This window comes from Triplophysa dalaica, chromosome 17 (assembly GCF_015846415.1).
Source record: "Triplophysa dalaica isolate WHDGS20190420 chromosome 17, ASM1584641v1, whole genome shotgun sequence".
Classification (NCBI taxonomy): Eukaryota; Metazoa; Chordata; class Actinopteri; order Cypriniformes; family Nemacheilidae; genus Triplophysa; species Triplophysa dalaica.
The window spans coordinates 5,842,066-5,855,000 of NC_079558.1; the positions used below are offsets into that span (position 1 = coordinate 5,842,066).

The window sequence follows — 12,935 nt, forward strand, 5'->3', positions numbered from 1 at the left end:
GTGAACAGGGGTAGAAGACTTTTACTGCTGATAAAAACAATCCAAATACAAATGGCTTCCATTACAAACATCTCTATGAACCATCAGCTGTTTACCATTAAAACCATTACATTATTATTTCGTTTTTTGGGCCTTATTCCAGTAAAATGTGATGACCTTCCATTAGTTCCCACCTGCCCTACACATAAACCCACAAAGACCATTAAAACCACAATTCCCATTATAACCATAGAATCTCTGTTAGGGGTTCTTTTCATTTTTCAGCAGGGCATTCCGAAACCTTTACCTTTCCACGAACGGGTTAAGGCTTTCCCCTCCACATCTCTTTCACCGCATCACTGCGCCTTCAACTGCGCCATGCCGAGCGTCTCCGAGTTGAGCTCGAACTGGTTGCTGGACGACCCTGACTTTCCCCAAGAGTACAAACTCGGCGGTCTCTGTTTAAAAGACGACGTATATCTGTAAAAACTCTTGTGACGGTTTTTAAGATACTCCCGATAGTTCTTGGTCAGGAGCGTGTAGAGAAACGGGTTGATGCAGCTGTTGCTGTAGGTCAGACTCGCCACGAGGTAATTGATGCTCGTGTGCGTGTGCGAAGCGAGACGAAAGGGCTTGTGATAGAGGGGCACAAGTTGCCATATCCAAAAGGGCAGAAAGCACGCCCAGAACACGAGCACGATGGTGAAAATCATGATCAGCACTTTCTGCTTCGGAGAGCGCTTGGCGCTTTTATTAACAGCCGATGTCTTTTGTGACTCTAAATAAGTCTTGGCTAACCTTGTGTACAGGTAACCAATGACCAGTCCTGGAGCCATTATACTCGTGCAGAACAGGACGGTCAGGTAAATCTTATACGCCTGTGGTGCCCAGGTGGGCGCGCACATCCTTTTCACCACTCCATCTGCGGTTATTTTCGTAGTCAGATTAACCATGATCATCATGGGAAGAGTCAGAACAAGAGATAACATCCAAACAGCCCACGCCATCGCTTTTCGGTAGCTCTTGGAGCGCTTAACGGTATCTAGCGGTTTGGTCACAGCCAAGTAGCGCTCCATACACATGACCGTAAGCGTAAAGATACTTGCGTGCATAGTTAAAAGGTCCAGGCTTAACAGGATCCTGCAGCCCACGTCCCCGAAGTACCAGTCCTTCAGAAAGTACGTGCACACCACGAAAGGGATGGTGGAGAGGTAAAGGAGATCCGCGAGCGCCAGGTTAATGATGGAGATGTACATTGAAGTCGCGAACCGTATGGAATGACACATGACAACAAGCGTATAGACGTTTCCAGAAACTCCGACGATGTAAACCAAAGACAACAATGTCCCGAAAGTCGACGTTATCACGAGCTCGTCCGCGGTACCGGAGTTGCTGTTACGGGACGGATCATTGAGATCAGACTTGGTGTAATTCATTGCGCCCGCGGTGAACGTCTAACCCCGCGCGGGAACTTTATGGCAGGTGCGCCAGAATCCAGAGACACTGTTTTGGTATTTGACAAATGTGTCTGAGCATACTCGCCGGTGTCCGCAGCTCCTGACGTCAAACGGTGCTCTCTGCACTTGCCTTTTCGCTGCAAAATATTCTTGAGAAAGTTGTGACCAAACAACTATCATATATGGATTTTAAAAACCTTTAATGCATTTTACTAATCTAATAATTTCGAGGAAATACAAATCCGGCAAATATTTTAATATTAATAGAGATACTAAAACATACTTGTTAACTTATTCCCTCACTTTACGTAAAAAAGGACTTCATGTAATGAATGATGGCGCATAGACAGAACAAAGGTATATCTTAGCGAAACAGTTCTAAAGAAAAATATAATATCGGGCATGAATGATTTATTTCCTTTTGCATGGCAGTATCCCTATTACCACGTTACTCATGACCTTGGATTAATCCCTCATATCTTCAATGTTCGCATTTCAAGTGGTTTCATGGTTTTATATTTTAATTAGTCTCGTCTCTCAATTTGTTAATAAGAAACTAACAGCTCTTGTAATTACACTAATTAAATGCTTTGCTGTTTGATGTCCTGGAGGCTTATTATGACCTATGAACTCTAGTTATATTTAAAACCCACAAAGCTAAGTTTCACTACTTCATAAAGAATCAAATATTGGGCCTGTTTATATGTCAAAGAATGAGTATTAAGTTAAGTTTTTTTTATTTAAGTAAAGATGTGCATGTCTAGGCTCCTGGAATTATTGATATGGACATGGAAGCTTTTAATTTTTCTGTCTTGTGCTGATGTGTTTTGAAACCAGACTACAAAGCGCGAGATGCCTTATTACGGTCTATTTCCTCTGAAAAGAAAGACAGCCCTTTTCAATACAATTGAAGTTTTTGAATAAAAAAAAGCTAGCAGCAACAAATTTGCATTTACTGTCATTAGAAAAACATTTTTTATTCAATTTAGAGTTACACCGTGTCTTTCTATATCAGTACAAGTCGCTTGTCATACATCAATAAATGCAATTTAAAAAGTGCATAGATACATCAGTCATTTACCTTGTGGTTTGCAGGTGTTTTTGTTCCTTCTACCGCTAAACTTGTTTTTTTAGATTTATTGATTGTGCCTATGTATTTGTTATGTGTTACTGTTTGGCAAACATATAGTTCTTTTTAATGTGATCTGTGAACATATTTTCCCTTTTAAGTAGTTTTTACATCATGGAGTTCTTTTCTATACACGTATATTTAAACTCACCCTTTAACAATTACGTTGGTTAAAAGGTATCATTTTGATTTTGCAACATTATTGTATCAAAATATATATGTATTGGATAGTATCTCTGAAGATGTTGTTCAGTACATTATTAAAACGTTCCCTGCAAATCTTTTGCAATATATATGGGGTTTATGTTTGTGACTGTCATTGATCCTCTTGGATGAACCACAGCATGATGTTTTATACAGTAAGTACTGTATGCACTGAGCTGAGAACCCTGTCGGTGTCTGATAGGGTGAGTGAATGATTGGCAGGGCGGATCTGTAGCATTACTGTGGGAGCGGAATACTGATTATGCTTTTGAAAGCTGCTGTAGGGGCCAAAAGGAATTCACAGGTAGGTGGGCCGATTCAGGTTTGCCAGACGAAGGGAGTTGTTTGTGCGTTTAAGTGCTTGGCGGAGTAAAACACTTCCTGTATCAATTTGAGATGTTTTTGATTTGATTGCGTGACACAAGGCATCCTGTTTGTTTTCTCCTGTTCTTCTCAGGTGTATTAAAGGGGAGCTGTCCATGGTGCTGAATGTCTTTTTTAGTTGATTATTTTGTAGAAGTTAGACTGAGTAGGGCACAATTATTCATTTATAATTTGGGAAAGCCTCACAAATGCTTAAAGCTGAAGTTCACAGTTCTCTTGTGGTCTTTTGGATTCTTAACAAGCATACAGTGTACTGCATGTGTTCTTGAATCTTATGTAAGTATGCATAAAAATATTCAAGGCAGAGTGAAATAAGACAATAGGAGACAATCTGTGATGCAAGACAATGTTTCTCGACTTTATGCTGTGAATCTAGCATTGATCAAATGTGTCCAGCTCATCTCAGTTCTGTAACAACCTCCCTTCACAAAAATGGGCACTTGCCACTGTTACCTAAGTTTTTGTTTATTTCAGATGCACAAGCTTCCTATCAACTAGCCTTGCTATTTAATGCATTGATGCATTAATGCTCCTTTGTCTTTCTACTGTGTTAAATTTAGTTTTGAATAATCGATATTCTCAGAACAATGGGATTTAGATGACTTTTTTATGAATATTAATCACATTTGTGTGTTAGTGCATTCCTTGACTGAGTCTTTTCTCTCAATAGAATCGATTCAGATTTTTGATTATGTGTTGACCTTGTGAATGAATAGATCCGGCTCATCTTTCTACAGCTATCTGTAGTGAATGGATAATATTTATCGTCATTTCACAAAAATTATCATCTCATTACCGTTAGAAGAGACCAAGGCTGACCGAGTTATGGACATGATCTGGAGAGAGATTTTTTCCTTGCCATTTTAAATAATAAATATGCCAGGAACTTGTCTGTTTTACAGATGTGACATCAATTATAACGGGGCATTTATCCTGAGAAGAGGATGGTGCTTTAACAAGGTCTCCACAGAAATCATTAAAACATCAGCAAATTATTCCATTTCAAGTTTCCCAGAATTAAGTGCAGTCCGTGCATGATGAACAGCATATTTAGGTATAGGTGAGCTCTTTTGTCAGACCTCTGTGGATTCTAAGGGTTTCCTGTTAAGCCTGGCTGCTACGTGTGAGCCTTTCCATGTATCCTCTGGTGCTTTTGCCTTTCAGAATCTTATCATCAACTCATTTCGGACCTAGGTTTTTGATGCCACTGTCCTGTAATCCTGTTTTGTAATCAATAATGATTAAGGTGGGGAGTGGGAACTGGAGAAGAGATATGACGCATTTTGTTACAGAGTTTGCTCCTGGATGATTAAGGATTTCTCCGGACCGACAATTTTTTTTGTGTGAGTGTTTGCAAGAATGCGGGAAACCTAAGTCTGAAAAGTGTGATTTATTGATTTTATGATCCAGAGCCATTTTTTAATCTTGCCTGAGCTTAATATTGAAGTGACTAACCACTGAAAGTCTACTTATTTGAAAAGTCTGTCAGCTAATTGGTTTGTGTTAAATTGAATGATATAGTAAATTTCTCCTGTAAGCCCAGTTAAATGTCCAGTGTGTAATCCCCTTGCATAGAATTTGTAATGTTGTTTCTACGTAGCCCTAAACGGACAAACTGTTCTACAGACCGTGTTAATGTATCATGGTGCAAGTATCTTATAGTAGTAAATTTCGTCTTTTTCTTTATACAAAGATTGCTGCATTGCCAGCAATCCGAAGTGCCGCCCTTGAGAAAAAACACGGAAGTTAATAACCTTTGTTCCTATTTTTCCAATCACTATTATTATAATAAGTAATTGTAGTCGGACTAGGTGATAAGGCCATCAAGTTTTCCTGACTTTAAATTACAATGTGCTTGTTGTATTCTCTCATTACAGCACACACCCAAAACTGCTTTAATACTGTTATTTTGGCAGCCTAATTATAGATGTGGAGAAAAGTCTGAAATGTATTTAGCATACTTCCTGCTTCTGAAAGGAAACTTCATTATGGAGTTTTGTACGTAACTGTGTGTGTCTCTGTGGGTAAAGTGCATTAATACACACTTAGTTTAAAAGCCACAAGGAGCCTTTCAGTTATTGAAAGGAGCTGTATCAAAACAGACTTGGCTGAGGGGCCAATTATTAAATAAATTGGCTGAAAGAGATTTCAAAGAGTCCATTACTTTTCCATTCAGTTAATATTCAGTGCAGTGTCAACACACCTATTAATACATATTGCAAATGACATCTATGTTGAATGTCATGATGTGCTTTAAAGAAGCTGAACTAGTTTTGCGGGAGCGTTTGCATCACTCACCTATCAAATCTATCTTTTATACATTTTATATAATTCCTTTTAGCATTCTGAATGAACCGCAAGTGATTGAGTCGTTTTTATTAGCTTCTGTTGTCTGCATTTTTTATTCAAATTCGGTTATAGCGCACAGCCCAAAGATGAGTGCTAAATGTAAGATGGTTAAAGTGCAACGTTTTGTAACTAAGGAGTGTCATATAATATGCCTAATATAGACTATATGGAAAAAGTATTGGTACACCCTCCCTGAAGAACATGTTTGACTAGTCATTGCTGTGATCACAAATGTTAATGCTATAGCATATAATGATATGCAAGACTAGAACATTGTGCTCAAGATTGACCCTGCGCATGGAGAAAAGGCTAGAACTTGACTGGTCTGCAGAAACCAGTCCTGACCACTCAACACCTAAACCCATCAATGACTTGTACACAGGGCTACAGTCATTTCAGGACAGAAAAAAAGGTCTTCCAAAACTGTTCCAACAAAGATAGAAACTAAATTCTTTAATACAGTATTAAATACATCACATAATAAGTAAAGCAATAATATTTAGTTTGATGGAATAGCTACAAGTCTTTACTACAAGGGGTGTCCCAATACTTTTGTCCATAAACCATATTTCTAAACAATATAATCTACTTGAGTGCAGGGCTGGACTGAGAAGAAAAATGGCCAGTCTGCCCCTGCTTGAGTGTGGTTTATTTCAAATTGTGTGTTTAACTCTTGAATGAACTATAATGTTTGTTAAGCAATTTACACTTTTTGACTTCAAGAAACTCAAATTTTAAATAATCACAAAACTTTAATGTTACTTTAAGAACGTTGACCATAAGGAACTCAAATGTTAAAAATAAAAAAGTCACTTAAAATCTTTATCATTATATTAAATAATTTCTGCATGACATACACAACCTCATTTTTACTAAACACTCCAAATAATTTAATATAAAGCAACCATGGTAGTGATGAACTTTATGACATTTAATCTAACAATAAATACATTTATTTAAACCAAATATCTTTCTTTGTGTTCATCAGAACAAAACAATTAAACAGATTTGGAAAAACTTGAAGGTGAGAAAATGAAGACAGAAATTTCGTTTTTGGGTAAACTGTTCCTTTAAATCTGGGTTAAACTGGGTTGATTAGTGAATAATACTTATAGCGTACACAAAACAAAATGAAGTTAAAACATCTCTGATTAAATACTACCCAGATGTCCTTAAACAACCGACCTTCATTGTGTTTATAATTAGATAAGCAAACTGTGTACTTCAGCTTCCTGTCAAATTGCATGGTTCCATACTGCGGCAATTAAGTCTTTGAGGAGGGCTCCATTCACTAAATGCATCTTCAAGAATTATAAATGCCCTTTCAGTGTCAAATGATACACAACATACAGTAAATTCACAACTCTTTAATCCACAGCAATGACTTAGATCTGTTTCCAATGCATTTGATATGATAACGTCCCTAATGTCCAGAACTGCTGTTTTACCATGTAGCCTATAAGGATGTTTGTCTTATATGTGAGATGCCAGACAGAATATGCAGGTATGAGATACATTCAGCCCGGCTCACCTTTATTGATCGGGGCGAAATGTTCAGGCTGAATACGATGACCGGTGCTTGTCATATTACTTATTAATTTTCAATATGTAGCAGTGATTTGTGATTCATTTTCATCTTGTTGTACTCCGTTAGAATGTGAAGTGAATCATGCTTTATGCTCTGCCATAACAGAATTGTAAATGGCCAATGTGGTGTTTGTACATATCCATCAGTGGTTGTTTGGTTACTGATTGCTTTGCCTACTGTATGTATTTAGGTCCTTATTGGTGTTTCAAAATGGCTGCTTAGTGATTTTCTGTAAATGTGATTGCTTTCACATACTCCTGTCATCTGTGCTCTTACCACAGGACAAAATAAGACGTGTGGAGTACATGCAATCCCTTGCTTCTATTAAAATTAGCCTCTAAAAGCATGATTTTATTCAATCTTTCCAGGTTTGGAAGTGTTGGGTTTATTTTGAGAGTTTATGGAAAAACAATCAGCTGATTGCCCCTATGCATGTTATCAAGACTCTTTTGGAACAATATCTTGGCAGATGGTTCCTCCAAGCGCTTACTAAAAGGTGCTATATGGATGTTCATACTCTCCGAATGTGTTTTCTTTAAGTGCCATGTGTTGTGTACCATCAGAACAAGCACTGAACGCCACGTCGAACAGATAACATCACCTCTGACGTTTGAGCACTTTTATCTCAACGTACCCACAATTACGCTGTCATTGTCATTATTTTCCATACACAGCCTTTATGAATAATGTCAAAAGTGGGTTTTAATGATATCCTCTTAGCAGCATAAAACAATCACCCATGACTTGTTCTCCAACAACACCTACATTGTTCTGTGTTTTAACACTGTTCTTAAGCATGTTATATATGTTAATGAGATATATATATCACTGTAAAAAAATGTAATTTTGCAGAGTTTTTCTGTTATTGTTTTATGTAAAGTGTTTTTACTGTTTTTTTACAGTTTCTATTATAAATACTTTCCAAACCAAACACAAATTTACAAGAAAAACAGGGAAACGTGTAATTTTACAAAGAAAACCCATTATTTTACAGTTAATTTCTGGTGCCGCAGTTTCGGCCAGCTGTGTCCCAGCTTCCAAAAAAAATCTTTTTTTTTTAACAACATTTAATTTAAAATAAAAACTATAAAATTACAGAACAAGAAAACACATTTACACGAAAAAACAAGAAAAAAAGTAAATGTATCCTTGTATCATGTAATTTTTTGAAAGTTTTTTTTACACTGTAAAGTATATACATAGATGTAATTGAATTTGTTGAGAAATACCATGTCGCTTTCATGAGTGGCCTGGTGGATTTTACATATAAAAAATATTTGATATATAAATATAAAATTGATGTAATGGTGGATTAAGAGTTTACGGAGGGTCCCTCTGAGAAATCTATTTGTGTCACTGGTGTCCGTGCATCTGAAATACGCTCTGGTGGGCAATTCATTTTGAGTCCTTTTTGAGCCCACATCAAACATTAATTTCACCTTTTCACATACAGTATATGCGACTCTTTGATCTTTGTAATCCTTGTCCAGGGAAATCTGGAGAATTTTTTTCTCCAGTCCTGTAAACAAATTAGGCAATTATATTTCTCAAAGGTCCTCTCAACTGGGTTTTGGGAAACATCCACGAAGAGACCAAAAGTGCAATGGAAATTTATTACAAATATCAGAAAAGCAATATTTGGACCCGTTTGAAAAAGTACAGATGATTGTATTGCATTTTTTCACAGGTCTCTGCATTCATCATCATGTTGAGGAATTGTCTGTCCCCTGTTTCCTTCTCCCACACATGTGCCTATTTATCATGAATAAAAAAATCTATTTGCATCTCATTCTCATTTGCAGCTTCAAATTATCCAACTATTTATGCTTATGATAATAAACATAAATAACATGAAAATGCACAATCCAAACCTATATTTGTAACGTTTTGAAAAACAGACCTAAAGTTGGTCTCTTATGAAATTGTATTCTTCTTAAATAAGAATTATTGGAGAGAATTATTAGAATTTTTATGTAAACGCAGTGTTCCACTGAAGTAACAGTGACATTAAAAAGGTTAAACATTTTTTTGCTGGCTTCGTATACAGTGTAAGAGATTATTCCAACCAGTAACGTTTAAAATTCTTTACTTCATAAGATTGAAATTCTACCTTATTAATTGGCATTGGTGGAATGTTAATTGAATTGTCCTTTTTTTACAGTTCCAAACTCAGAAAGTGTGATTCATGAACTTGGACGCAAGCTCTGAGTTTGGCCTAGGGGATTGTTTCTATAATGAATCTGCTTAGCATATGAAAACCTGCTTTAAAACAATATGGTCATGACGACTGTGATATTTTGAAATGACGTAACAAAAATGCCGTCAAAATGGCCTCTTTCTGGTTGCGTTTAAAATTATTAATCTTTTGCAGACCTCAAATGACTTCATTATTTTCCTACAAATGAAAAAAAATGAGTCATGACCAAAGCAACGCATCTTTAAATAACCAGCCCTGGCATTTATTGCTTTAAACCATAACTATTTTCAATGTTATCTCTCCCTGTGGAGCGACGAATGACACCACGACTATTAACCCGAATGGTAATACAAGACAGCTCAGTGTTGCTTATGCCCTGAGCAATAAGCCTTGGTTGAAACTTTAAATCATGGACAAAATGAGCAGTAATTTAAAGCCCAAGCCTGCCTGTTGCTTGCCACTTGATTTGGAGAGTCATTTTCTGCTTGCACTGGATCACAGCCTGCTCCTATATTGCAGAGCAGTTGTGCGACACTGTGCTTTGCCACTCTTGTCGAAAGACACAATCTTCCTCTGACAGACCTTATTTACAGGCCCTTTTGATCTTATGGAGTTGGTTTTGTGACACTCATTAGTCTGTAGTGCTGACTACAAGGACCAAACAGTGTCTCTGTGTTTCTCTGCTCCTCTATCAAAAGGAATGAGTTGTTGAGTGGAGCTATGAGAAGCTACCCTGTGATTTTGTGGAGTAATGATGATCCCAAAGAGAGTTGAACCAGAGATGTACAACAAAGCAAATATGGACATCGATTAAAGCACTGTAACATTCAAATAAAACTGCTTGATTGCTATTTGAGCAGTAAGAAATGAAGATGTTGCGTTATATTGTGAATATAGTTATGGCTAAAAAGTTGTATTAGATCTTATATTATTCTGCTCAGATACAAATATAATTGATTTGAAAGTGCTGTGTGTTCTTTTTTGGAAAATCTATTGACAGAAATGCAATATAAAAACACACTATGTCTTCAGAGGTGTATAAAGACCTTACATAATGAAGTGTTACTACCCTAGAATGAGCTATTTCTATCTACACAAACCGCAGGTCCCCTTACATGAAATTTGCCATGTTGTTTCTACAGCGGCTCTAAACGGACAAGCTGCTCTACAGTGCACGTTTTCTAAATTATCTCCTTCGGCAAAGAAGCAAAAACGTGATGACATCATAGTTCTGTGTCAGCCTCCGTAGTGCTTCGAAAGGGAGGGGTGGAGTTAGCCGTTGGTTGCAATTCTCTACCTCACCACTAGATGCTGCTGAATTTCATACACTGGACCTTAAATGTATCATCTGGATTGTATTTTGTTTGTAAAATCATTACTCTTAAATTACCCTTTAAGACAGTTGTTCTCAGCTTTGAGCTGCGAGATCCATTTTCCTGACGAGTTTAGCCCCAACTTTGATAAAACACGTGAAGAAGCTAATCAGGGACTTCAGGAACAGACGCGTTCAATTTAATGTGGGGCTGCGGAGATTTTTTGTCATTTCGCATTAAAGTACCGCAAGACTGAATCAATTGCGTACGGAGCAATCTGGACATAAATCGCGGTACTTCATACGCCGATAGATTTGTGCAGCGCCGCATTATGTTGACCGTATCTACTCCTAAAGACGCTGTTCAGGTGTTTTATATCAGAGTTGTGGCTAAATTCGAAAGGAAAATGGATCCCGCGGGCCAGAGTTGAGCACCACTTGCTTTAAGAGATCATTTGTGAACAGGACCGTTTCAAAAATACCTATATATCAGTGCCGGCAGTTTTTTCCATTATAAGATTCAATGTTTACAAGCTGCAGCTACACAAAAGTATCTTGACATGTGAAAGTGTTCTGCATCTTGATATCTCTTCATCAAACTTGTGCATAACATTTTCTTTCAAGACCTTTGCGGAGCCACATGTGTAAGCATACATTTTATTTTTATTTTTTGGCTATAGGTGCACAGCATCTCAACCTTTGGATGCTAGTGAAAATATATGTTTTCGCCTATAGTTCTGTAGTTTAGATAGAATTTTGCATGTTTGTTCTCTTGAAATGTCAAAGGCCCATGATGGTGGCATGCTGTTTAGAGGTCACCTCCGGTTAATGATTAATATCACAGAGTTTACAAGTATTTATGTACTGATGTGTAAATGATTATTATTCATACTGTATAAACAGCCTTGTGGCTTAAAACTATTTTGTAAGTTATTCACTAAGTGATAATTCCAGGCTTTCACAAAATTTCCCTAGGGGTTAATGTTTGCAGAAGATGTCAAAATAGTCCTAGTTGTACTTTGACATTTTTAATAAAAACAATATCATAAAATGGAGATCATGTTACATGTCAACACCTTAAAATACAACAGGTGTTACTTGAGGATGATGCTTTAACTGGTTATGAAATTGTGTAGTGTTGATATAAAAAGGATCCTTCCCCAAAGGACTTTATTTGGAAGCGAGACGTTTTGGTCGCAATGCATGGTTTTAAATTACATTTCCATTGATTATCTTGCTTTTTTCAAGCTTCTCAAGCGAGAAGTTTTCAATTATATTTTTTTGTTTTTTTGTGTTATGAAGCACATGACAGATCTTTATTTATTTTACTCAGATTGATGACTGAAGGTTATTGTGAAATCCAAATAGATACCAATAAGAGGACATGAAATGTATTCCATACAGTGTCGTCACAGAGAAGCATGCACATTGATTTAAAGTAAAGCTAGTGATTTTATCTTTTTCTGTCTTCTCAGTTCAGAGTTTGTTTATGCGAAGAAAAGATATGAAAAATGATAAGAGAGTTAAGGTTGTAATGTTGTGGGAGACGTGATGCATGTTGTCAGATGCTATAAGGGTTATATAAGGGTTTGAAAAGTTTTTCAGCTGTGTTGAGCTGTCGATATAACATTTTTGTGGACGGGTAATTCCAGCCTTATGGACGTGACATTTTGCGTAATGGACGTGACATTAAAATGCTCTGAGAATGAATTTGTTACCATTATATTGAACATTCTGTTTATATTTTACTGAACCCTTGTTGATAGAGTCTAAACATCATAAAATGTCACTCTATGAAAAAAATGATATTTAAAAAAATAATGAATGAATTGTACGAGTACAACGAAATTGAAATAAAGCAAACCCTTAAGGTGAGAAAAATTAATTAATAACAATAATAATTCTGCACCTCTACAAATCATTACACGTTCCCATCTTATTCCACAGTAAGTGTACTGTAGATAATTTCTAAATATTTAAATCTTTGTAGTGTTCAGTGCAGTTATGGCTCCGGGGTAGAAACTGTTTTTTAGTCTGAGTTTTCATTAATCTGTAACGTCTGCCTGAGGGCAGCAGTTCAAAGTGAGTTTGTCCGGGTGAGATGGACCTCTGAGAATATTATTTGCCTTCCTAAGATAGTGGGAACTATACCGATCTTCCAGGGAGGGGAGGGGACATCCGATAATCTTTTGTACTGTGTTGACGACCCTCTGGAGTGGCTTCCTCTCTGCGACTGTGCAGCTGGAAAACCACACGCAGATGTAGTTTATGAGGATGCTCTCTATGGAGCAGCGGAAGAAGGACACCAACAGTTCCTGTGCAAGTTGATTGTTCCC

The 12,935-nt window shown here is 37.0% G+C and overlaps 1 protein-coding gene across 1 annotated transcript; it reads right to left on the reverse strand.

Annotated features, from left to right (window-relative positions):
- Positions 1 to 49: 49 nt before the first annotated feature.
- On the reverse strand, positions 50 to 1,476 carry LOC130439159 (urotensin-2 receptor). Its single transcript, XM_056771617.1, has one exon. It carries the CDS (start codon positions 1,413 to 1,415, stop codon positions 336 to 338), a length of 1,080 nt encoding a protein of 359 aa, XP_056627595.1. The 5' UTR covers positions 1,416 to 1,476; the 3' UTR covers positions 50 to 335.
- Between the last annotated feature and the right edge of the window lie 11,459 nt (positions 1,477 to 12,935).

What these genes read in the sequence shown, in the direction of transcription:
- LOC130439159 (XM_056771617.1), bottom strand. Translation starts at nt 1,415, where the DNA reads ATGAATTACACCAAGTCTGATCTCAATGATCCGTCCCGTAACAGCAAC.